Below are 27,049 nucleotides of genomic sequence, written 5' to 3'. Positions count from 1 at the left end.
AGGCCGATGAGGATTGTGGAGGATTCTGGAACTCACTGCCTGACAGCGTAGTTGAGGCAGAAACCCTCCACTCATTGAAATGGTGTGTGGATTTGTACCTCCAGCACCATAACCTGCAGGGCTACGGACCAAATGTTGGAAAGTGGGATTAGGCTGGGTGGCTCGTTTTTCAGTCGGCGCAGACACGATGGGCAGACTCCTTCTGTGGCATCAACTTTCTACGCTTCCTGAGGAGACTTGACCGGTGGATGCTGAGAGGATATTCCCTCTTTTGGGAGAGACTAAAACTGGGGGATACATTTTTTTAAAAGTATATTTATTGAAATTTTACATTTTAGAGAATAGCGCAACAAAGTTTTAAAAAAATAATACATTGCCATAAGCAAATAAAACCGGGCTTAACATACATGAGTGCAGAGTGGAACAGGAGAACAAAGTCACAACTGGCTCGATACAATCATTCGACAACAAATACTCATACAGCCCACAAGGGACCGAGAGAGAAACAGGATAAGATCATGAAAACTTGAAAAATCGGTGCACACATTCTCATGCCGCATAAGCCGCAATCATCATGAGACATCAGGATAAACTTCCTGTGCCATGATCAGGCGCACACCAACTTAAATCACCTTCAACTCCAGCAGCGCCAATGGCCTATCACAGCCGCCTCTTTCTGGATATCAGACCGGATGTACACCCATATAGGAACCAAGAACAAATTTGTCATCCCACCCTTACAAAAACAAGAAAAGTTACATGAAAACCCCAGATCTAAGGGGCATTACATACATGCTGCACAACACCACTAAATCCCAGTACAGGCCAAGGCAGAAATAAAACCATTCCATACAATTGTGAACAGAGGACTGGCAACAAATACATGTTTGGATGATGGTCAAACCTCTGGGCCTCCTAAGGGAGAAAAGAAAGAAAGAAGAGAAGAGCTAAAACTACCAGAACTAACCCGCCAGATGTCAAACCTTCAGACCCTCCAGAGAGAAAAGGAAAGGAAGAACGAACACGACCAAAACTTAACCCATCTGACAACTAGGATTAGGATCCGACCCCATGCCTTCCTGGCTCCCTTCCAACACCCACTGTAAATGTCCTTTTTGTCTATTTCCTTTGTTCCTATTTATTTTATTATTTTGGTCCCTGGATCAATAATTGGCATATGCCCAAGTAGAGAGAAGAAAGCAGAAGACCCAAAGTTTAAAACGGCCTGTTTGCCAGGATATTATAATCTCAGGCATTGTGTTTGGGAGAAGAGGAAGCCAGCACCAAGTAGACGGGAGGAACCGGTTTTGGAGGGGATCTGTTTGATTGGTTAACTGGCAACCAATGGGTTGGCCAGGGACAGTTATCCGCCTGACAACAACGAGTGATTGGTTCCTGCTGGGTGACATTTCTTAGAGAACCTTCCAGACGTAAGCAGACCTCAGAAGTAAAGGGAGATGTTTTCTCTCTCTGCTGTATGATGTCAATTGGTAGAAGCGGAAAATCTTGTAAATGTATGAAAGTCAGCAGCTTGTTGTTCTCGGGGCTGAAGTAAAAGTACTGATCTATTGTGCTGAAAGCACCGAGTGTGTAGCATATCCTTTGCTGTGAACCTGAAACGATGCTGAGTCTGCAGGGAAGGTAGACAACTGTGCCTAAGAAGATCAAATCAAGCCTGGAAGAAAGTGGGCGGGATTCTCCGCCGGCATCATTCTCCGTTTTGCCGGCGCCCGGGGGTTTCCCGACGGCGTGGGGAAACGCCATTGACCGGCCGGCATAACGGAGAATCCCACCGGCGGGTGAGGGCAGAAATGTGGTGCGGTGGGGCGGAGAATCCAGCCCAGGAAGTACCAAACCAGGAACCTGAACTTCAGAGAAAGACATTGACTAGAAGCATCCCTGCGGTTAGCAATGTTGCTTCACAGCGCCAGGGTCCCGGGTTCGATTCCTGGCTTTGGTCACGGTCTGTGCGGAGTCTGCGCGTTCTCCCCGTGCCTGCGTAGGTTTCCTCCGGCTGCTCTGCTTCCCTCCCACAAATCCCGAAAGACATGTTGTTAGGTAAATTGGACATTCTAAATTCTCCCTCGGACATTCTAAATTCTCCCTCAATGTACCCGAACAAGTGTGGCGACTAGGGGATTGTCACAGTAACTTTATTGCCGTGTTAATGTCAGCGTACTTGTGACAATAATAAAGATTATTATAATATTATTATGAAATGAACATTTTCTTTCGCTTTCCACCACCCTTTCTCCTCCACGTGGTTTTAGAGTGGGCCAGGTTTAAAAAGGGGGGGAGGCGAGGTTGAGAAATGGGTACTGGGTCGCCAGCTATATTTTCTGTCAATTTACTTAAAAATCTTGTTCATAATAAAACGTTACTCGTATTTTACCTGGTGACTGTAGTTGATCGGACTTATCCAAAGGCCTCGGGTATTTAAATAAATCTAAGTGCACTGGTGCTGCAACTCCAGGTCAAGTGTGGCAGGAATTAACTATGCACTAGCCCAGGGTATTGTGACACCACCAATTAAGAAGAGTCCACTCAATAAACAAGAAGGTGTCACAACTCCGGGGTGTTGGTTGGGGGGGGTTAGAATGTGTGACCGGATATCCACCAAGGCACAAAACATGGTCCATTCCCAGGCCCCCATGCACCAGAGAAACACAGCACAGCCTCCAAGATGCCCTGCAAGCCCCCTCCAAGAGGGACATCCTGAGCTCCTCAGGACAACAAGATAATAGCCACAAAACTGGGCCTGTTGTAGAGCAGCACCAACCGACATGCAAGAGACTATAACCCATGACCTCCAGCACACTCCAAAAACCATGATGTGGAGGTGCCGGCGTTGGACTGGGGTGAGCACAGTAAGAAGTCTTACAACACCAGGTTAAAGTCCAACAGGTTTGTTTCGAAAACCAGCACACCTGCCAAGTTCAAAGCTTTCCAATCCCTTGCAGGAAATGCACCATCCCCACACATACTAATAGAAAGAGGATAATTACTCCAGCCCGAGAAGAAGAAGCACCAAACATCCAACAATTCGGCACCTTACAGGGGAGGGCTGATTCCCTCCATCGGTACAACCAGGGAAACCCCCCTCACTGAGCCACCAGGCCAGCTCAGGATAAGAAGCAACACAATGCACTTGAGGATGAAGAGAAGGAGAGGGACAAAAACACAAAGAGGGGACGCTCAGCCTAGCTCAAAGCTACCACCATCGCAGAAAGGACCCAGCAGACTCCCAGTCAGATGCTGAGCCTCTGGACCAGGCTTACCCAGAGCTGACGCATATGCTAGGGTGCCGACGTGATATTCAGATGGGGATGTCAGAGACTATGGGTGCAGGAGATAGCGCCAGCAATGCGTGAATACATCTAGGCATAGCGGTAGAACACAGAAGGTTAAGCAGGTTGAGGATCATTGAGACGGCATGGGAGGGAGGAGGATTGGGGTAACGGGGAGGGTGTGATGGGGGGAGGGGTTGGTAGGGGCGGGAAGGTGGGGCCACACCATCGGGTGTATGGGGTAGTTGGAGGCACATATGTGTAGCATTAAAAAAGTTGCATTCCAGAAACATGATGCCTCTGGCAATTTGTTCTGACGTGCACCAGCCCCCTGGGCATGGAGGTCCTGGATGCCTCCCACCCCCAGGCACACCACATATAGGTGATGGGCATGAACGAACCCTCAACGGTAAGGCAGGAGTCGGACTATGGCATAGATTGACGAGCACCAGCGCTCAGCTTTCAGTGGGTTATCATCACGCCCTCGCCATGACCCGCTGACAGTTCCATCACCCTGGAATGTTGTTACATAGACCCTGGGAGAATGGAACAGGGTGGGAGCAGAGAGGGAGGGGGGGGCGGGGGTGTGAGGGGGAGCGGGAGGAGGGGGGACGCTGAGGGAGGGGGTGGGTTAGATCGCAAACCGATCGACACCTGGCGCGGGTGTCATTTTGACTTCTCCCACAATCGAACAGCCTCATCGTGCTCTCACTGAAGCACAACATGGCCATTAAATCGTGCCTAATGTCTTTCATTATCTACTCAGCAGAAATCATAACACAAACCTATTAGGCTTCTCCTTTTAAACATAAGCATGGTTTGAAATAACAATGATCTCACATATATGACATCTTAATTGCACATTTTTGCAGCCACAGTGTACAGGTGGAGGACGTGTTACAGAGTGGTTAATAAAGCTTAAATCATCTTGCCGTTTATTAATTGGCACATTGAGTGCAAAAACAAACGAGTTATATTAAACTTGTATAGAACAATATAATTCAGTCTGAGCTGGAGTATGAAGTCACATTATGGGCACCCCGCTTGAGGAGGGCTGTGGAGGCATTAGAGACAGTGCAGAAAAGATTCACAGGGCTGGTTGCAGGGATGAGGACCTTCAATTATAAAGCTAGATTGGAGAAGCTGGGATAGTTTTCCTTGGAGAAGAGAGGGCCGAGAGGACACTTGATAGAGGTATTCAAAATCATGAGCTGTCTGGACAGAGTAGATAGGGAGAAACTGTTTCCATTGTTTGAAGGACACATATTTCTAGTAATTGGCAGAAGAAGCAATGGAGACGTGATAATCTGGTTAGAATGAGGCATGCACTGCCTGGAGGTGTGGTTGAGACAAATTCAATTGAGGCCTTCAAGAGGGAATTTGATTGTTATCTGAAAAGGAAGAATGTGCAGATCTATGGGGAGATAGGGAGTGGTGGCACAAAATTCATTGCTCTTTTGGAAAGCCACCGCAGAGAAGACGGGCTGAACGACCTTCTGTACTGTAACCACTCTGTGGTCTCATTTATAATCAATGCAAATATTTATTTGTTTTACTTACAATTAGCCGTATCACATTCTTGCATGGATGAGTGGTGAAACGCTCTACAGTGACGTATTCAGTACTCAGATGTGTCTTTGTCTCTTTTGCAGTTTGTAAGTTCAAAGCTCATAAGAGATGTGCTGTGAGGGCAATCAATAATTGCAAGTGGACAACCCTGGCATCAATAGGAAAAGATATCATCGAGGATGAGGATGGGGTAGGTATGAAGAGTTGAAGAATGACCATCTCCATGGGCCACCTATCTGCTGTCTTGAGTGCAAAGGTATTTTCGGTTATAGATAAGATGCTAGGGCTTGGAGGATGTATAGAGTGCTCCTTGTGGGAAATGTTCCCAATGAGAAGAGAAGTTCTGACAAACATCCATTGTTCAGCTAACCACTAAAACTGGTGATCTGGCTATCATCATATTACTGTTCACATAAGCGTGCTGCACATAAATTGGCTGCCGCATGTTCTACATTCTAATCATGACTACACTTCAAAAGTACTTCTTTGGCTGTAAAATGTTTTAGGAAACCGGAGCACCCAGAGGAAACCCATGCAGACACGGGGAGAACGTGCAGACTCCGCACAGACAGTGACCCAGCGGGGAATCGAACCTGGGACCCTGGCGCTGTGAAACCACAGTGCTAGCAACTGTGCTACCGTGCTGCCCCCATCTGCCCCGTAAAAATCTATCTGGTTCATTATGTACTTTCGGACAGGAAATCTGCCATCCTTACCTGGTCGGGCCTACATGTGACCCCTGATCCACATCTATGTGATTGACTCTTAATTGGTAGCGCACTGGTTAGCACTGTTGCTTCACAGCTCCAGGGTCCCATGTTCGATTCCCGGCTTGGGCCACTGTCTGTGTAGAGTCTGCACGTTCTCCCCGTGTCTTTAGTGGGTTTCCTCCGGGTGCTCCGGTTTCCTCCCACAAGTCCCGAAAGACGTACTGTTAGGTGAATTGGACATTCTCAATTCTCCCTCTGTGTACCCGAACAGGTGCCGGAATGTGGCGACTAGGGGCTTTTCACAGTGGCTTCATTGCAATGTTAATGTAAGCCTACTTGTGACAGTAAAGATTATTATTATTATAATTGTCCTCTGTCTAACAAGCCACTCAGTTCAAATGCTGGCCTTGCCAGCGACGCCCACATCCCATTAAAGAATAAAGAAAAATATTGATTATGATGTTGGAGAAGGGCATGATGTGACAAATCCTGGAAACTCCTAGATGCAAGATTAAGGGTGCATGGCAGGAGAGATTTCTCCACCAGACGTTGTGATGTTGTCTCTTCCAAGGTCGATGGTTGAGACAGAATCTCAACATTTAGGATTAGATTAGATAGCTGACACTAAGGCCTTCTTTAAAAAAAAATAGATAGGAGCATCACGAGCTTCGTGTGGGCAGGGAAGGCCCCGAGGGTAAGGAGGGGGTTCCTACAACGTTGCAGAGACAGAGGGGGACTGGCGTTGCCGAATTTGGGCGACTACTACTGGGCCGCCAACGTGGCGATGATTCGTAAATGGATGATAGAGGGAGAGGGAGCGGCGTGGAAAAGGTTGGAGATGAAGTCCTGCAAAGGGATGAGTTTAAAAGCGCTGGTGACGGCGCCCACTACCGCTCTCCCCAAAAAAATTTACCACGAACCCAGTGGTGGCGGCAACATTACGTATCTGGTGGCAATGGAGGCGACAGAGGGGTGTGCTGGGAGCCTCGGTGTGGTCCCCGATCAGGAACAACCATAGGTTTGCCCCAGGGAGGCTGGACGGAGGATTCCAGAGCTGGCACCGAGTAGGAATCAGGAGAGTGGGAGATTTATTTATAGACGGGACGTTTGCGAGCTTGGGAGCGCTTGAGGAAAAGTATGCGCTGCCCCGGGGAAATTTCTTTAGATATATGCAGGTGAGAGCGTTCACGAAACAACTGGTGAGAGAATTTCCGCTGCTCCCGACACAAGGGATCCAGGACAGGGTGCTTTCGGGGTGTGGGTCGGGGAGGGCAAAGTGTCAGAGATATACCGGGAGATGAGAGAAGAGGGGGAGGAGTTGGTGGGCGAACTGAAGGGAAAATGGGAAGAAGAGCTCGGGGAGGAGATTGAGGAGGGTTTGTGGGCTGATGCCCTACGCAGGGTAAATTCCTCTTCCTCGTGTGCCAGGCTTAGCCTGATCCAATTTAAGGTGCTGCATAGAGCACACATAACGGGAGCAAGGTTGAGCAGGTTCTTCGGAGTGGAGAACAAGTGTGGGAGGTGCGGGGGAAGCCCGGCGAACCACACACACATGTTTTGGCTGTGTCCGGCACTGGAGGGGTATTGGAGGGGAGTGACGGGAGTGATCTCGAAGGTGGTGAAGGTCCGGGTCAAGCCAGGCTGGGGGTTAGCTATATTTGGAGTAGCGGATGAGCCGGGAGTGCAGGAGGCAAAAGAGGCCGATGTCGGGGCCTTTGCGTCCCTAGTAGCCCGGCGTAGGATTTTACTCGTGTGGAAGGAAGCAAAACCCCCCGGACTGGAGGCCTGGATAAACGATATGGCGGGGTTCATAAAACTAGAGCAGATGAAGTTTGCGCTGAGAGGATCGGCTCAAGGGTTCACCAGACGGTGGCAACCGTTCCTCGACTACCTAGCGGAACGTTAGAGGGAAGATGGATGGCCAGCAGCAGCAACCCGGGGGGGGGGGGGGGGGGGGGGGGGGTAAATTGTTTGGGTTTTTGGAGGGGGAGAGGGGGCGGGGGGGGGAGTATTACTTCGTGTTATTTGGTTAGTTTACCATGTTAGTTAAACAATGTTATATTGCAGTTATCATGTTACCTTTTTTTTTGATTTGTAAGGGGGAAAATTGTGTTTGAAAACTTTAATAAAATATATTATTAAAAAAAAGATTAGAAAGCTGAATGAACGATATGGGTCAAGTAAATGTGATTAAAACTATTTTCCCACATGAAGAGTGGAGCCCAACGTGGACAGGATAGGCTGACCAGTCTACTTTGGTGTTGTAACTTCCATGTGCACCATCTCCCTCTCCCTTTCTCCTCCCCCTAACAGAGCCTTTGCCTTGAATACCCACTTTCCCTTTCCTCCAAAATGAAAGGGCCAAAACCCATCTTATCTCTGCCCGGCACCATGAGATTGTCACACTGATTTAGATGTCTCCCAAGATGTTGCAGAGAGTTAAAGTATGTGGAACTGGGATATCTGCATTTCTTCACATGTTCCCTTATAATGATTTTACACAATTCAAGCACATAGAGCTGCTTCTCCAGAAATTCCTCCATCGAACTGAAATGATAATGGGGTTCATATTGCAAGGCTGTAAGTGTCGGGGACAGAAGCAGAAATATCAAATTAATTTTGCATGCCGATATGGAGCTGCAGTAGTCCCACTGAAGTGTAATATCTGAATATCTGGCGTGGTAGTGTTGGGTCATGAACCTGCATCATTATACCAGCGCTGAATAATATGGACTCCAAAATCGACAGCCAACCCAGCATTTGAGTTATCTAATTAGTGCCCGTTTTAGTTTTTAGCAGTCCAATTGATTGCAACAATATGTTCCCAAAGTGATAATATGCTGCGTGCGTGCATGTGAATCACACCCCGTGGGAAGCTCGTTTTTTTCTTCTCCGAGTCTCCTGGTGGGTCCATGCCTGACTTTTAACAGCTGCTGACATGCACGTCATTTGGAAATTTTTGCCGTGCATGAATTTCTGGACGCAATTACGGCTAAACCTTATTACGCTGTCCGCAAATTTGTTGATAACTAATCTTTCATTGTTACACCACTGGTGCTGAGAACCGGTCGCTATGGGGATAGTATATTCTTTGGGAGATCCCTCCTTTAGTGAGGGGGAGAAGCAGGAGGCCAGTTAACCAGAAAGGCAGGAGAGCAGGATTTGGAGGAAGGAGGCCAAGCTGCTGAGGAGCGAGGGGCTGCAGAATGCAGGCTGCAACAGGCACACAGCTGCGGGCGGAGGGCATGCCATTCCAGTTGCATTTATAGGGTGCCTATGAGATATCGGCAAATGACAGATCATCAGTGACCATAAGACCATAGGTCATAGGAGCAGAATTAGGCCACTCGGCCCATCGGGTCTGCTCCGCCATTCAATCATGGCTGATATTTTTCTCATCCCCATTCTCCTGCCTTCTCCCTATAACCCCTGATCCCCTTATTAATCAAGAACCTATCTATCTCTGACTTAAAGACATTCAGTGATTTGGCCTCCACAGCCTCTGCGGCAAAGCATTCCACAGATTCACTACCATCTGGTTCAAGAAATTCCTCCTCATCTCTGTTTCAAAGGATAATCCCTTTTGTCTGAGATGGTGTCCTCTGGTTCTAGCTTTTCCTACAAGTGGAAAGATCCTCTCCACGTCTACTCTATCCAGGCTTCGCAGTATCCTGTAACTTTCAATAAGATCCCCCCTCATCCTGCTAAACTCCAACCAGTACACTCCCAGAGTCCTCAACTGTTCCTCATACGACAAGCTGTTCATTCCAGGGATCATTCTTGTGAACCTCCTCTTGACCCTTTCCAAGGCCAGCACGTCCTTCCTTAGATACGGGGTCCAAAACTGCACACAATACTCTAAATGGGGTCTGACCAGAACCTTATACAGCCTCAGAAGTACATCCCTGGTGTTGTATTCTAGCCCCCTTGACATGAATGCTAACATTGCACTTGCCTTCCTAACTGCCGACTGAACCTGCACGTTAATCTTAAGAGAATCATGAACAAGAACTCCCAGGTCCCTTTGTGCTTCTGATTTCCGAAGCATTTCCCCATTTGGAAAATAGTCTATGCCTAAATTTCTCCTTCAAAAGTGCATAACCTCACACTTTTCCACATTGTATTTCATTTGCCACTTCATTGCCCACTCCCCTAGCCTGTCCAAGTCCTTCTGCAGCCCCCTTGCTTCCTCAATACTACCTGTCCCTCTACAGATCTTTGTATCATCTGCAAACTCAGCAAGTGCCTTCAGTTCCTTCTTCCAGATCATTAGTGTATAATGTGAAAAGTTGTGGTCCCAGCACAGACCCCTGAGGTACACCACTAGTCACTGGCTGCCATCCTGAAAAAGACCCCTTTATCCCCACTGTCTGCCTTCCTCCAGTCAGTCAATCCCCTATCCATGCCAGGATCTTACCCTTAACACAATGTGTTCTTAATTTATTTAACAATCTCCTATGTGGCACCTTGTGGCACCTGGAAATCTAAATAAATCACGTCCACTGGTTCTCCTTTGTCTAACTTCCTTGTTGCCTCCTCAAAGAACTCTAACAGATTTGTCAGACATGACCTCCCTTTGACAAAGCTGTGCTGACTCAGTCCTATTTTGCCATGCACGGATACCAAGTATCCCGTGATCTCATCTTTACTAATGGACTCTAAAATCTTACCAATGACCGAAGTCAGGCTAACCAGCCTATAATATCCTGTCTTCTGCCTCCCCCCCTTCTTAAGCAGTGGTGTTACATGAGCCACTTTCCAGTCTTCTGGGACCTTCCTGCCTCCAGTGATTCCTGAAAGATCACCACCAATGCCACCACAATCTCCTCAACTATCTTTTTGCGGACCTTGGGGTGTAGCCCATCTGGTCCAGGTGACTTATCCACCTTCAGACCTTTCAGTTTTCCCCGAACCTTCTCCTTAGTAATGGTCACTGCACTCTCCTCTGCCCCCTGATTCTCCTGGAGCTCTGGAATCCCACTGGTGTCTTCCACCGTGAAGACTGATGCAAAGTAACAATTCAGTTCATCTGCCATTTCTTTGTTTCCTATTATTACTTCTCCAGCCACGTTTTTCAATGGTCCAATGTCTATTTTTGCCTCTCTCTTACCTTTTATATATTGAAAGATTTCATCTTCTTCCCTCTCATTGCTTTTTTAGTTGTCCTCTGCTCACTTTTAAAGGATTCCCAATTCTCTGCCTCCCCACTAATCCTTGCCACTTTGTATGCTTTTTCTTTTGCTTTTATGCTGTGCTTGACTTCCCTCGTCAGCCATGGATACCTTGTCCTCCCTGTGGCATGTTTCCTCCTCCTTGGGATGAATTTCTGCTGTGCCTCCCGAATAATCCCCCCAAACTCCTGCCATTGCTGTTCCACTGTCTTCCCTGCTAGTCTCCTTTTACAATCAACTCTGGCCAGCTCCTCCCTCGCGTCTTTGTAGTTACTCTTATTTAATTATAATACCGTTACATCTGACTCCACCTTTCCCTCTCAAACTGCAAGGTAAATTCTATCATGTTGTGGTCACTGCCCCCTAAGGGTTCCTTCACCTTAACATCCCTAATCAAGTCTGCGTCATTACACATCACCAAATCCAAAATTGCCTGTTCCCTAGTGGGCTCTACCACAAGCTGTTCCAAAAAAACATCTCTTAGACATTCCACATATTCCTTTTCTTGGGATTCACTACTAACCTGATTTTCCCAGTCCACGTGCATATTGAAGTCCCCCATGATTATTGTGATGTTGCCTTTTTTACATGCTTTCTCTATTTCCTGATTTATTTTCTGCCCCACATCCTGACTACTGCCAGGGGGCTTGTACATAACTCCCATCAGGGTCTTTTTACCTTTTGTGATTCTTTAACTCTACCCCCAGAGATTCTATGCCTTCTGATCCTATATTGCTCCTTGCTATCGATTTAACTTCATTCCTTACCAACAATGCAGCCCTGCCCCCTTTGCCCATCTGCTGTCCTTTCAATAGGACGTATATTCTTGTATATTTAGATCCCAGCCCTGATCCCCTTGCAGCCACGTCTCTGTGATGCCACAATATCGCACTAGCCAATTTCAATGCATGCAACAAGCTCATTTAGATTGTTCCGTATACTGCACGCATTTAGGTACACTGCCCTCAGTCCTGCATTGACCACCTCCCTTCTCACACTTGTCACCTTTTTTGCTTTGCCTGAGGGTGATGTTGTTCTCTTATTTTTGTTCTCTATTTCCCCTTCAGTTATGACATCTTTAAAAAAATATATATTTCATTACAAACATGTATCAAAACAGGTTACAGCGAACAAACACCCCGGGAAACATCCTTCCCTACAATCAACTGTACAGTCTGTCTGATTACTCCTCTTTTCACCCCCCCCACCCGGCGATGAACAGCCCCTCAAACACGGTCACAAACATCCGCCATCTTTCCTCAAACCCCCCTGAAGAGCCCCTTAATTCATACTTTATCTTCTCCAACCGCAGGAAGTCCTAAAGATCACCCAGCCAAGCCGCTATCCACAGTGGCGATGCCGACCGCCACTCCAGCAAAATTTGCCGCCGTGCAATAAGAGGTGAAGGCCACAACATCGGCCTTCCTCCTCTCCATTAGCTCCGGCTTTTCTTGAGACCCCAAATATCGCCACCAAAGGATCCGGGTCCTCCACCTCCACCACTATCCTGGCTAAGGCCGCGAACACTCCCGCCCAGAATCTTCCCAATTTTTTTGCAATCCCAAAACACGTGCGTGTTAGTTGCTGGCCCCAGCCCACACCTCTCACACTCATCTGCTACTCCCTGAAAGAACCCACTCATTCTCGCCCGAGTCATATGCAATCTATGCACCACCTTAAACTGTATCAGGCTCATCCTTGCACATGAGGAGGTCCCGTTTACCCTACGCAGTGCCTCACTCCATGCTCCCCAATTGATCTCCCCTCCCAACTCCTCTTCCCATTTCTCTTTGATCTTCACCACCCGCTCGCCTCGCTGCTCGCCCAGCCACTTGTCTGTATCCCCAATTTTTCCCTCGCCTTCCACATCCGGGAGCAGCAGTCACTCCAGGAGGGTGTATCCCGGCAACCTAGGGACCCCCTCCAGACCTTGTGCGCAAAGTAACCTGCAGATACCTGAACTCAGTCCCCCTCGGCAACTCTACCCTCTCCCTTAGCTCCTCCAGACTGGTGAACTCTTCCTCCAAATACAGGTCCCTCACCTTGACCAGCCCCACTTCCGTCCACACGCTATCCATCCCGCCCCCCGGTTCAAACTCATGATTCTCGCACCGACATCCCTTCCACCCTAAAATGCCTCCTCAACTGATTCCATATCTTCATCATGGACTGCATCACCGGGCTCCTTGAATACCTACTCGGAGCCATTGGCACTGCTGCCGCCATCATAGCCCTCAAACTAGACCCCTTACAAGATTCATCCTCCATCCTAACCCACTTTACTCCTTCCCACCACCGCCGCACCTTGTCAGTTATGACACCTTCTAAGCTAATACTCTGGTTCCCACCCCCTTGCCATATTAGTTTAAATCCTCCCGAGTGACACTGGCAAACCTCCCAGCCCGGATATCGCCTTTCGTGAGTGACTGCTTGAGCTTGAGATCGTGTCCAATTGTGTGGGTGGTTATACGGTGCCTGTAACCTTAAAGGTCACAGTGGTACTAAACCTTTTGATCTCTGGGTCATTTCACGCAGCCTGCAGAACATCACTATTTTCACAGATATCGTGTTTTACTGTGCTCAACAATTCAACAACACTTGTCAACTAGAGAGCCTTCGACTTTGCAGCCTTGGCTGGTTTTCCCAGGCTGCAAGTGGTCATTAATTGTACCCATGGCACTACCAATCTGTAGAGACAAGCCAAGTAACTGCTCAAATATGTTTCAAGGGGGAAATGTATTTCATGTAACTTTTTTGAGTGATTTGTTTGAATAAAGTGATACTGTAAATTTCCATGACCCACTCAAGTGATTAGATATTGATTTTCGAACTAGCTTCAGGTTTTTGAAAAACCTTGATCAACTCATACACACAGCACCAAATAAGATAAATCCACTTCAGATTTGAGTGCAATACTTTCCTATAATACTTTTTAAAAAAAACATTGCTTTAAAGAGCTCTGTTTTTGGCAGATAAGAAACAGAAAGAATCATTATCTGGCTTTGGGTTGTCATTCAGTACGTATGTCTCGGATCGTGTTTTCGGGATCCTTAAGGGGGAGAGGGAGCAGCCCCAAGTCATGGTCCACATAGGTACCAACGACATAGGTAGGAAAGGGGATAGGGATGTAAGGCAGGAATTCGGGGAGCTAGGGTGGAAACTTAGATCGAGGACAAATCGAGTTATTATCTCTGGGTTGTTACCTGTGCCACGTGCTAGCAAGACGAGGAATAGGGAGAGAGAGCAGTTGAACACGTGGCTACAGGGATGGTGCAGGAGGGAGGGTTTCAGATTCCTGTATAATTGGGGCTCATTCTGGGGTAGGTGGGAACTCTACAAACGGGATGGTCTACACCTGGACCAGAGGGGTACCAATATCCTGGGGGGGGGGAAATTTGCTAATGCTCTTCGGGAGGGTTTAAACTAGTTCAGCAGGGGCTTGGAAACCTGAATTGTAGCTCCAGTATAGAGAAGGTTGAGAGTAGTGAGGTCATGAGTAAGGTTTCAAAGTTGCAGGAGTGTACCGGCAGGCAGGAAGGTGGTTTAAAGTGTGTCTTCTTCAATGCCAGGAGCATCCGGAATAAGGTGGGTGAACTTGGTACCTGGGACTTCGATGTTGTGGCCATTTCGGAGACATGGATAGAGCAGGGACAGGAATGGTTGTTGCAGGTGCCGGGGTTTAGATATTTCAGTAAGCTCAGGGAAGGTGGCAAAAGAGGGGGAGGGGCGGCATTGTTAGTCAAGGACAGTATTACGGTGGCAGAAAGCACGTTTGATGAGGACTCGTCTACTGAGGTAGTATGGGCTGAGATTAGAAACAGTAAAGGAGAGGTCACCCTGTTAGGGGTTTTCTATAGGCCTCTGAAAAGTTCCAGAGTTGCAGAGGAAAGGATTGCAAAGATGATTCTGGATAGGAGCGAAAGTAACAGTGTAGTTGTCATGGGGGACTTTAACTTTCCAAATATTGACTGGAAACGCTATAGTTCGAGTACTTTAGATGGGTCCGTTTTTGTCCAATGTGTGCAGGAGGGTTTCCTGACACGGTATGTAGATAGGCCAACGAGAGGCGAAGCCATATTGGATTTGGTACTGGGTAATGAACCAGGACAGGTGTTAGATTTGGAGGTAGGTGAGCACTTTGGTGATAGTGACCACAATTCGATTACGTTGACTTTAGTGATGGAAAGGGATAGGTATATACCGCAGGGCAAGAGTTATATCTGGGGGAAAGGCAATTATGATGCGATGAGGCAAGACTTGGGATGCATCGGATGGAGAGGAAAACTGCAGGGGATGGGCACAATGGAAATGTGGAGCTTGTTCAAGGAACAGCTACTGTGTATCCTTGATAAGTATGTACCTGTCAGGCAGGGAGGAAGTGGTCGAGCGAGGGAACCGTGGTTTACTAAAGCAGTTGAAACACTTGTCAAGAGGAAGAAGGAGGCTTATGGAAAGAGGAGACGTGAAGGTTCAGTTAGGGCGCTCGAGAGTTACAAGTTAGCTAGGAAGGACCGAACGAGAGAGCTAAGAAGAGCCAGGAGGGGACATGAGAAGTCTTTGGCAGGTAGGATCAAGGATAACCCTAAAGCTTTCCACAGATATGTCAGGAATAAAAGAATGACTAGGGTAAGAGTAGGGCCAGTCAAGGACAGTAGTGGGAAGTTGTGTGTGGAGTCCGAGGATCTAGGAGAGGGACTAAATGAATATTTTTCGTCAGTATTCACACAGGAAAAAGACAATGTTGTCGAGGAGAATACTGAGAAACATGCTACTAGACTAGAAGGGCTTGAGATTCATAAGGAGAAGGTGTTAGCAATTCTGGAAAGTGTGAAAATAGATGAGTCCCCTGGGTCAGATGGGATTTATCCTAGGATTCTCTGGGAAGCTAGGGAGGAGATTGCTGAGCCTTTGGCTTTGATCTTTAAGTCATCTTTGTCTACAGGAATAGTGCCAGAAGACTGGAGGATGGAAAATTTTGTCCCCTTGTTCAAGAAGGGGAGTAGAGACAACCCCGGTAACTATAGACCAGTGAGCCTTACTTCTGTTGTGGGCAAAGTCTTGGAAAGGTTTATAAGAGATAGGATGTATAATCATCCGGAAAGGAATAATTTGATTAGAGATAGTCAACACTGTTTTGTGACGGGTAGGTCGTGCCTCACAAACCTTATTGAGTTCTTTGAGAAGGTGAACAAGCAGATGGATGAGGGTAAAGCAGTTGATGTGGTGTATATGGATTTCCGTAACGCATTTGATAAGGTTCCCCACAGTAGGCTATTGCAGAAAATACGGAGGCATGGGATTCAGGGTGATTTAGCAGTTTGGATCAGAAATTGGCTAGCTGGAAGAAGACCAAGGGTGGTGGTTGATGGGAAATGTTCAGCCTGGAGTCCAGTTACTAGTGGTGTATCACAAGGATCTGTTTTGAGGCCACTGCTGTTTGTCATTTTTATAAATGACCTGGACGAGGGCGTAGAAGGATGGGTGAGTAAATCTGCAGATGACACTAAAGTCGGTGGAGTTGTGGACAGTGCGGAAGGATGTTACAAGTTACAGAGAGATATAGATAAGCTGCAGAGCTGGGCTGAGAGGTGGCAAATGGAGTTTAATGCAGAAAAGTGTGAGGTGATTCATTTTGGAAGGAATAACAGGAAGACAGAGTACTGGGCTAATGGTAAGATTCTTGGTAGTGTGGATGAGCAGAGAGATTTCGGTGTCCATGTACATAGATCCCTGAAAGTTGCCACCCAGGTTGAGAGGGCTGTTAAGAAGGCGTACGGTGTGTTAGCTTTTATTGGTAGAGGGATTGAGTTTCGGAGCCATGAGGTCATGTTGCAGCTGTACAAAACTCTGGTGCGGCCGCATTTGGAGTATTGCGTGCAATTCTAGTCGCCGCATTATCGGAAGGATGTGGAAGCATTGGAAAGGGTGCAGAGGAGATTTACCAGAATGTTGCCTAGTATGGAGGGAAGATCTTATGAGGAAAGGCTGAGGGACTTGAGGCTGTTTTCGTTAGAGAGAAGAAGGTTAAGAGGTGACTTAATTGAGGCATACAAGATGATCAGAGGATTAGATAGGGTGGACAGTGAAAGCCTTTTTCCTCAGCTGGTGATGTCTAGCACGAGGGGACATAGCTTTAAATTAAGGGGAGATAGATATAGGACAGATGTCAGAGGTAGGTTCTTTACTCCGATAGTAGTAAGGGCATGGAATGCCCTGCCTGCAACAGTAGTGGACTCGCCAACACTAAGGGCATTCAAATGGTGATTGGCTAGACATATGGACGATGAGGGAATAGTGTAGATGGGCTTTTGGGTGGTTTCACGGGTCGGCGCAACATCGAGGGCCGAAGGGCCTGTACTGCGCTGTTATGTTCTATGTACTTTCACCTCTCAATTCTGGGTTTGAGTATAACTCCGAACCATTGAGTGAAACTAGGTGGACCTGGCTGCAAATATCGCACATAAGTTCATGACAGTTATGAGCAACAGTAATACATTTTGATGTCAGTTCTGCCAATGCGTGAAGAAATGAATAAAGTTTTGTTACGAACTGTATCATGAACTTCATGCCTCCTTTCAATAACTTGTTCAACACAAGCGGAAGGTGAAAATTGGGCGTCTACAGTGAGAATTGTCTGACTTGCACTACCTGCATGATGTATGCAGCTAGAACCTTTGAATAAACCCGTTAATGCTATAAGAGCTTCAGTTGTTTTGGATGTGGTCAGCCGTGTGGCAGAAGTGACCATTTATACAGAAACTGTAAATTCAGCTGTCCCTAGCAGTCCATAAGAGGCTGAGAATCTACCAACAAAGAATGGTACAAGGCAGGCTCCTGCTCGTTTTATCATGTCTCTCAGGTAAGTGGGATTGAGGCCGGCCGTGGCAGAGAGCAGAAAAAATTGAACCTTCTCGATTGAGGCCTAAATCTTATGAATGCAAGAAGGATTTAAAGGCTTGTGCTCAAAATATCTTCTGTGGGGCAGTACGGTGGCGCAGTGGTTAGCATTGCTGCCTCAAAGCGCCGAGGTCCCAGGTTTGATCCTGGCTCTGAGTTACTGTCCATGTGGAGTTTGCACATTCTCCCCGTGTTTGGGTGGGTTTCCCCCCCACCACCCAAAGATGTGCGGTCTCAGTGGATTGGCCACGCTAAAATTGCTCCTTAATTGGAAAAATGAATTGGGTACTCTAAATTTATTTTTTAAAAGATCTGTGTTGGGGCTCAGAGCAATATGTATGACAGTGAGTAATGCTTTGTTTCACATGTGTAGATTGCGATGCCTCATCAATGGCTCGAAGGTAACCTGCCCGTTAGTGCCAAATGTGCTGTGTGTGACAAGACATGTGGGAGCGTTCTCCGCCTGCAGGATTGGAGATGTCTCTGGTGCAAAGCCATGGTAAGCAGTTTGACTTCTTTCTGCTGCTGCATATAAATGTCAGGTAAGATTCAAGGGTGGAACCATTCAACAGCACATTCTTCACTTGTCCTGCTAAATGTATTGTACAGAATTATATACATTCAACAGGTCGTTCAAGTCAGCAAGTTAGTGCTGCACATGAACCTCCTCCCAGTCCCCTCTATCTCATTCTTTCAGCATACCTTAATCATGTGTCTAGCTTCTCCTTCAAATTTTTTTGCCTCAATGAACCCATCTGGTAGTGAGTTCCACATTCTCACCATTCTCTGAGTAAAGAAGTTTGTCCTGAGTTCCCTATTGAATTTATTTAATGACTATTTTATATTGATGGCCCCCGAATATTGGGTTTCTCCACAAGTAGAAACATCTCACCACATCTACTCTGCTGAATTCTTTCTTATTTTTAAAGACCACAGTCAGGGAGAAAAGAACCACAATTTGTTCAGTCTTTCTGTGACTTTTATTTAATGGTCACCTTTTCAGTCAATGGGGGCTTCGCGACTGGAAATAACTAACTATGCTTTGTGAGGAAGTCGTATAAGGAAGCTCACTATGTCATGCTGTGGGATAGAGCACAAATCCCAGGAAATAGGAATGAATCTGTACATGGCCCTGGTACAGCTATATCCGGAATGCTGTGTTCTGGTCTCCTCACTGCCTGACAGCAAGGTGATTTGGACATTGCCCATTTCTGCCCTGCCACCAATCAGTTGGCTAGTGAGCTCGAGGAGAGGGTAAAGTGCCCAGGTGGGCTTCTGGGGAAAATGGAAGGCTTAGGGGGAACATGTGATGGTGAGCTGACTTCTTGAACCACCAGAGTCCTCGCCCACAATGCTGTGAGGAAGCGAGTTCCACAATTTTGACCCAACAACAGTAAAGAAATAACAATATAATTCCAAGTCAGGATGTTGTGTGGCTTGGAGGGGAACTTTCAGATGGTGATGTTCCCATATATATGCTGCCCTTATCCTTCCAGGTGGTAGAGGTTGCGGGTTTTGAAGGTGACTTTCAAAGGAGTCTTGGAGAAGTCTTGGTGAGTTTCTGCAGTGCATCTAGCAGATGGTATACACTGCCGTCATTGCGCAGGGAGTAAATGTTTTGTGGGTGGGGTGTCGATCAAGCGGGCTGGTTTGACCTGGATGGTGTCGAGCTTCTTGAGTGTTGGAGCTGCACTCATCCAGGCAAGTTGAAGTATTCCATCATAATCCTGACTTGCGCCTTGTAGAAGATGGATGGGCTTTGGGGAGTCAGCAGGTGAATCACCTTAGATTACCCAGGCTGGTGGCTGATCCAGTTAAAGTTTTGGTCAATGGTGATCTCGAGAATTTCCACGGTGGCGGATTTGGTGATGGTAATGCCACTGAATGTCAAGGGAAGGTGCTCATGGGATACAAAGCAAAGTGCCAAGTCAGATTCAAAATTAGCTCAGAGGCAGAAAGCAAAGACTAATTCTCGATGGGTGTTCATGTGATTGAAAGGCTGTTTCCAGTGGGGTTCCTCAGGGCTCAATACTGAAATAGTACTGAACAGCTGTGCTCCAGAACTTGCCGCACCCCTAACCAAGCTGTTCCAGTACAGCTACAGCACTGGCATCTATCTGACAACTTGGAACATTGCCCAGCTGTGTCCTGTACACAAGAAACAGGACAAATCCAACCCAGCCAATTACGGCCCTATCAGTCTACTCCATCATCAGCAAAGTGATGGAAGGAATCATCCACAGAGCTATCAAGTGGCACTTACTCAGCAATAACCTGCTCATGGACGCTCAGTTTGGGTTCCACCAGGGACATCAGCTCCTGACCTCATTACAGCCGTGGTTCAAATATGGACAAAAGTGCTGAATGCCAGAGGTGAGGTGAGAGTGACTGCCCTTAACATCAAGGCATTTGACCGAGTAGAGCACTTAATAATATAATAATCTTTATCGTCACAAGTAGCCTTACATTAACACTGCAATGATGTTACTGTGAAAATTCCCTAATTGCCACACTCCGGCGCCTGTTTGGGTACACTGAGGGAGAATTCAGAATGTCCAATTCACCTAACAACACGTCTTTGGGGACTTGTGGGAGGAAACCAGAGCACCTGGAGGAAACCCACACGACACGGGGAGAACGTGCATACTCTGCACAGACAGTGGCCCAAGCCGGAATCGAACTTGGGACCCTGGAGCTGTGAAGTGCTAATCACTGCTACCATGCCGCCCTAGCTAAACTGGATGGGAATTAGGGGGAAAACTCCCCGCTGATTGGAGTCATACCTGGCACAAAGGAAGACGATTGTGGTGGTTGGAAGTCAATCATCTCAGCTCCAGGAGTTCCTCAGGGTCAACCATCTTCAGCTGCTTCAACTATGACCTCCCTTCCATCATAAGGTCACAAGTGGGGATGTTCGCTGGTGATTGCACAATGTTCAACACCATTCATACCTCCTCAGACACTGAGGCAGTCCACGTTCAAATGCAGCAAGACCTGAACGAAGTGCAGGCTTGGGCTGACGAGTGGCAAGTTACATTCGTGCCAGGCAATGACCATATAGAACATAGAAAATACAGCACAGAACAGGCCCTTCGGCCCACGATGTTGTGCCGAACCTTTGTCCTAGATTAATCATAGATTATCATTGAATTTACAGTGCAGAAGGAGGCCATTCGGCCCATTGAGTCTGCACTGGCTCTTGGAAAGAGCACCCGACCCAAACTCAACACCTCCACCCAACACCAAGGGCAATTTTGGACACTAAGGGCAATTTATCATGGCCAATCCACCTACCCTGCACATCTTTGGACTGTGGGAGGAAACCGGAGCAACCGGAGAAAACCCACGCAGACACGGGGAGGATGTGCAGACTCCGCACAGACAGTGACCCAAGCCGGAATCGAACCTGGGACCCTGGAGCTGTGAAGCAATTGTGCTATCCACAATGCTACCGTGCTGCCCTTAAAAACAAATAAATCTACACTATATTATTTTACCGTAATCCATGTACCTATCCAATAGCTGCTTGAAGGTCCCTAATGTTTCCGATTCAACTACTTCCACAGGCAGTGCATTCCATGCCCCCACTACTCTCTGGGTAAAGAACCTACCTCTGATATCCCTCCTATATCTTCCACCTTTCACCTTAAATTTATGTCCCCTTGTAATGGTTTGTTCCACCCGGGGAAAAAGTCTCTGACTGTCTACTCTATCTATTCCCCTGATCATCTTATAAACCTCTATCAAGTCGCCCCTCGTCCTTCTCCGTTCTAATGAGAAAAGGCCTAGCACCCTCAACCTTTCCTCGTAAGACCTACTCTCCATTCCAGGTAACATCCTGGTAAATCTTCTTTGCACCTTTTCCAAAGCTTCCACATCCTTCCTAAAATGAGGTGACCAGAACTGTACACAGTACTCCAAATGTGGCCTTACCAAAGTTTTGTACAGCTGCATCATCACCTCACGGCTCTTAAATTCAATCCCTCTGTTAATGAACGCGAGCACACCATAGGCCTTCTTCACAGCTCTATCCACTTGAGTGGCAACTTTCAAAGATGTATGAACATAGATCCCAAGATCTCTCTGCTCCTCCACATTGCCAAGAACTCTACCGTTAACCCAGTATTCCGCATTCATATTTGTCCTTCCAAAATGGACAACCTCACACTTTTCAGGGTTAAACTCCATCTGCCACTTCTCAGCCCAGCTCTGCATCCTATCTATGAATCTTTGCAGCCGACAACAGCCCTCCTTAATATCCACAACTCCACCAATCTTCGTATCGTCTGCAAATTTACTGACCCACCCTTCAACTCCCTCATCCAAGTCATTAATGAAAATCACAAACAGCAGAGGACCCAGAACTGATCCCTGCGGTACGCCACTGGTAACTGGGATCCAGGCTGAATATTTGCCATCCACCACCACTCTCTGACTTCTATCGGTTAGCCAGTTCGTTATCCAACTGGCCAAATTTCCCACTATCCCATGCCTCCTTACTTTCTGCAGAAGCCTACCATGGGGAACCTTATCAAATGCCTTACTAAAATCCATGTACACTACATCCACTGCTTTACCTTCATCCACATGCTTGGTCACCTCCTCAAAGAATTCAATAAGATTTGTAAGGCAAGACCTACCCCTCACAAATCCGTGCTAACTATCCCTAATCAAGCAGTGTCTTTCCAGATGCTCAGAAATCCTATCCTTCAGTACCCTTTCCATTACTTTGCCTACCACCGAAGTAAGACTAACTGGCCTGTAATTCCCAGGGTTATCCCTAGTCCCTTTTTTGAACAGGGGCACGGCATTCGCCACTCTCCAATCCCCTGGTACCACCCCTGTTGACAGTGAGGACGAAAAGATCATTGCCAACGGCTCTGCAATTTCATCTCTTGCTTCCCATAGAATCCTTGGATATATCCTGTCAGGCCCGGGGGACTTGTCTATCCTCAAGTTTTTCAAAATGCCCAACACATCTTCCTTCCTAACAAGTATTTCCTCGAGCTTACCAGTCTGTTTCACACTGTCCTCTCCAACAATATCGCCCCTCTCATTTGTAAATACAGAAGAAAAGTACTCGTTCAAGACCTCTCCTATCTCTTCAGACTCAATACACAATCTCCCGCTACTGTCCTTGATCGGACCTACCCTCGCTCTAGTCATTCTCATATTTCTCACATATGTGTAAAAGGCCTTGGGGTTTTCCTTGATCCTACCCACCAAAGATTGTTCATGCCCTCTCTTAGCTCTCCTAATCCCTTTCTTCAGTTCCCTCCTGGCTATCTTGTATCCCTCCAATGCCCTGTCTGAACCTTGTTTCCTCAGCCTTACATAAGTCTCCTTTTTCCTCTTAACAAGACATTCAACCTCTCTTGTCAACCATGGTTCCCTCACTCGACCATTTCTTCCCTGCCTGACAGGGACATACATATCACGCAGTATCTGTTCCTTGAACAAGTTCCACATTTCAATTGTGTCCTTCCCTGACAGCCTATGTTCCCAACTTATGCACTTCAATTCTTGTCTGACAACATTGTATTTACCCTTCCCCCAATTGTAAACCTTGCCCTGTTGCACGCACCTATCCCTCTCCATTGCTAAAGTGAAAGTCACAGAATTGTGGTCACTATCTCCAAAATGCTCCCCCACTAACAAATCTATCACTTGTCCTGGTTCATTACCAAGTACTAAATCCAATATTGCCCCTCCTCTGGTCGGACAATCTACATACTGTGTTAGAAAAGCTTCCTGGACACACTGCACAAACACCACCCCATCCAAACTATTTGATCTAAAGAGTTTCCACTCAATGTTTGGAAAGTTAAAGTCACCCATGACTACTACCCTGTGACTTCTGCACCTTTCCAAAATCTGTTTCCCAATCTGTTCCTCCACATCTCTGCTACTATTGGGGGGCCTATAGAAAACTCCTAACAAGGTGACTGCTCCTTTCCTATTTCTGACTTCAACCCATACTACCTCATTAAGGTGATACTCCTCGAACTGCCTTTCTGCAGCTGTTATACTATCTCTAATTAACAATGCCACGCCCCCACCTCTTTTACCACCCTCCCTAATCTTATTGAAACATCTATAACCAGGGACCTCCAACAACCATTACTGCCCCTCTTCTATCCAAGTTTCCGTGATGGCCACCACATCGTAGTCCCAAGTACCGATCCATGCCTTAAGTTCACCCACCTTATTCCTGATGCTTCTTGCGTTGAAGTATACACACTTCAACCCATCTCCGTGCCTGCAAGTACTCTCCTTTGTCAGTGTTCCCTTCCCCACTGCCTCATTACACGCTTTGGCGTCCTGAATATCGGCTACCTTAGTTGCTGGACTACAAATCCGGTTCCCATTCCCCTGCCAAATTAGTTTAAACCCTCCCGAAGAGTACTAGAAAACCTCCCTCCCAGGATATTGGTGCCCCTCTGGTTCAGATGCAACCCGTCCTGCTTGTACAGGTCCCACCTTCCCCAGAATGCGCTCCAATTATCCAAATACCTGAAGCCCTCCCTCCTACACCATTCCTGCAGCCACGTGTTCAACTGCACTCTCTCCCTATTCCTAGCCTCGCTATCACGTGGCACCGGCAACAAACCAGAGATGACAACTCTGTCTGTCCTGGCTTTTAACTTCCAGCCTAACTCCCTAAACTTGTTTATTACCTCCACACCCCTTTTCCTACCTATGTCGTTGGTACCAATGTGTACCACGACTTCTGGCTGCTCGCCCTCACCCTTAAGGATCCTGAAGACACGATCCGAGACATCCCTGACCCTGGCACCCGGGAGGCAACATACCTTCCGGGAGTCTCGCTCGGGACCACAGAATCTCCTATCTATTCCCCTAACCATTGAATCTCCTACAACTATTGCTTTTCTATTCTCCCCCCTTCCCTTCTGAGCCCCAGAGCCAGACTCAGTGCCAGAGACCTGGCCGCTAGGGCCTTCCCCCGGTAGGTCATCCCCTCCAACAGCATCCAAAACGGTATACTTGTTTTGAAGGGGAATGGCCACGAGGAATCCCTGCACTGTCTGCCTGTTTGTTTTTTTCCCCCTGACTGTAACCCAGCTATTCTTGTCCTGTACCTTGGGTGTGGTTACCTCCCTGTAACTCTTCTCAATCACCCCCTCTGCCTCCCGGATGATCCGAAGTTCATCCATCTTCAGCTCCAGTTCCCTAACACGGTCTTTGAGGAGCAGAGGTTGGGTGCACTTCCCGCAGGTATAGTCAGCGGGGACACCGGTGGTATCCCTCACCACCCACATCCTACAGGAGGAGCATGCAACTGGCCTAGCCTCCATCCCCTCTTACCTGACAGAATATAGCTGCCCTGTGGACTAACTAGATCTCCGCCCTCCGACTCTGCTCCCAGTCAGCTACACTTTCTGTAAACTCCTGGCTCTCTTCTCACTCTTTGCGGAAATGTCGGAAACAAAATGAAAGCAGCACCTTACTCCCTCCTTACCTAACTCCCTCGGTCACCAAACTCTTACTATAGCACTCAAATGCACCAAATTCAGCACTCCCTCGGTCACTAAACTCTTACTATAGCACTCAAAATGCACCAAATTCAGCACTCAGTGCAAAAAAAAAGAAATATATATATATCCTACAAGAGGGTATCTAACCATCGCCCCTTGTCATTCAATAACATTACCATTGCTAAATCCCCCACAGTCAACATCCTGGAGGTTACCATTGATCAGAAACTGAACTGGACTAGCCACATTAAGGGCTATACGGGCCGTTCAAAGGCTAGGAATCACATGGCGAGTAACTTACCTCCTGACCCCCCAAAGCCTGTCCACCATCTACAAGGCACAAGTCAGGAGTGTAATGGAATACTCTCCACTTGCCTGGTTGCAGCTCCAACAACACTCAAGAAGCTCAACACCATCCAGAAAAAAGCAGCCCGCTTGATTGCTCACCCTTCCACAAACATTCAAACCCTCCACCTGTACTATCTACAAGATGTACTGCATTAACTCAGCCAAGATCCTTAGAAAACACCTTCCAAACCCGCAAGCGTACCATCTAAAAGGACAAGAGCAGCAGATACCTGGGAAAACCACCACCTGGAGGTTCTCCTCCAGGTCACTCACCACACTGATCTGGAAATATATCCTCGATCCTTCACTGTCACGGGGGCAAAATCCTGGAACTCCCTCCCTAATAACACGGTGGGTGTATGTGCACCACAAGGACTGCAGCAGTTCAAGAAGGCAGCTCACTACCACTTTCTGAAGGGCGACTAGGGATGGGCAATAAATGCTGGCTTAACCAACAACGGCCACATCCCCTAAATGAATTCTTAAAAAATAATGTGGCATCTCCCATGAGTATAGCAGTTTAACATATGATGCTATTAAGGAGTTGAAGATGATTTATGGAATAGGTAAGAAGAAACTGTTTCCTGCCATGCAAAGGCCCAGAAGAACAGGCTGTAACATTAAAATTACAGCTGGATCCTTGGGTGGGGGGTGGGGGGGACTGATGTCAGAAAGCTCCCATTATTGGTTGCCTGACCAGTCCAACCACTAGACTGGACTGCCTTCCTTCATCAGTCTCTTAATTACCTGATTGGATGATGCTCGAATATCAGTCAAACAACCCTTTTAATATCACAATAAATAATAAGTTAAAAATATATATAATTCAGATGATTTAGCACTCCACATTTTGCTCCTTTGTGTTTCTCACATCCATATCCTGCAGATTGATCTTTAATTCCTAGAGAATCCTGGAAAATTGGCAACCCAAAGCCTTTCGCTAAAAGCTGCACTAAATGAGACTGCAATTCACTCAGACAAGCTGGTATGGGACAAATGTCATATTGATGCAGTCGTGGGATGTCCCTCTGGGGTTTAGCTGAGGAACCATGTTGGGGTGCAGTGAAAGGTGCATTTTGGAATCTGGCTGTGCTGTACCTGACACGGGAGTGCTTGATATTCCCTGGGTGCCCAACAGTGGGCAAATTCCATTCCCTAGCATTGACATCCTGCACCTTAATAAAGAAATGCACCTCATTACATTTCCCACAGGTATGGATGTTTCCTTGCAATATTATAGATTCTATGTAAATTTATAGTTCTGTGGCATTAATCTTATAAAAATCACAATTTTAATCAATTAAAATCTCCTGTTCAAGCTTTTAAAAGCTCTTGATACATTATTAATGCATTTCTGAAATATTCTCCAGGCTGTCTACTGCCGGATGAAAAAATTGCTCCGTGCATGTTCATCAACTCTTGTAACTCATGGACATTCTCTCTCGCTCTGTCAGGTACACACTGCCTGCAAGGAACTGTATCCCCGAAAGTGTCCTCTGGGCCAGTGTAAAGTGTCCATCATTCCTCCCACTGCACTGAATAGCATTGATTCTGATGGTAAGTAATGACAC

The 27,049-nt window shown here is 47.0% G+C and overlaps 1 protein-coding gene across 6 annotated transcripts in view; it reads left to right on the top strand.

The window, feature by feature from the left end:
* dgkh (diacylglycerol kinase, eta) overlaps positions 1 to 27,049 on the top strand; it is an 857,220-nt gene that overhangs the window by 556,266 nt on the left and 273,905 nt on the right. For all 6 annotated transcript variants that reach the window (XM_072514377.1, XM_072514378.1, XM_072514379.1 and 3 more), the window contains 3 exons: positions 4,940 to 5,046; positions 18,008 to 18,133; positions 26,933 to 27,035. In XM_072514377.1, the coding sequence (XP_072370478.1) occupies positions 4,940 to 5,046; positions 18,008 to 18,133; positions 26,933 to 27,035 (336 nt within the window). The remainder of the gene's footprint in view (positions 1 to 4,939; positions 5,047 to 18,007; positions 18,134 to 26,932; positions 27,036 to 27,049) is intronic.

This window comes from Scyliorhinus torazame, chromosome 8 (assembly GCF_047496885.1).
Source record: "Scyliorhinus torazame isolate Kashiwa2021f chromosome 8, sScyTor2.1, whole genome shotgun sequence".
NCBI classification, from domain to species: Eukaryota; Metazoa; Chordata; class Chondrichthyes; order Carcharhiniformes; family Scyliorhinidae; genus Scyliorhinus; species Scyliorhinus torazame.
Note: the sequence above shows the minus strand (reverse complement) of the source record. Positions and strands in the feature narration are given on the sequence as shown.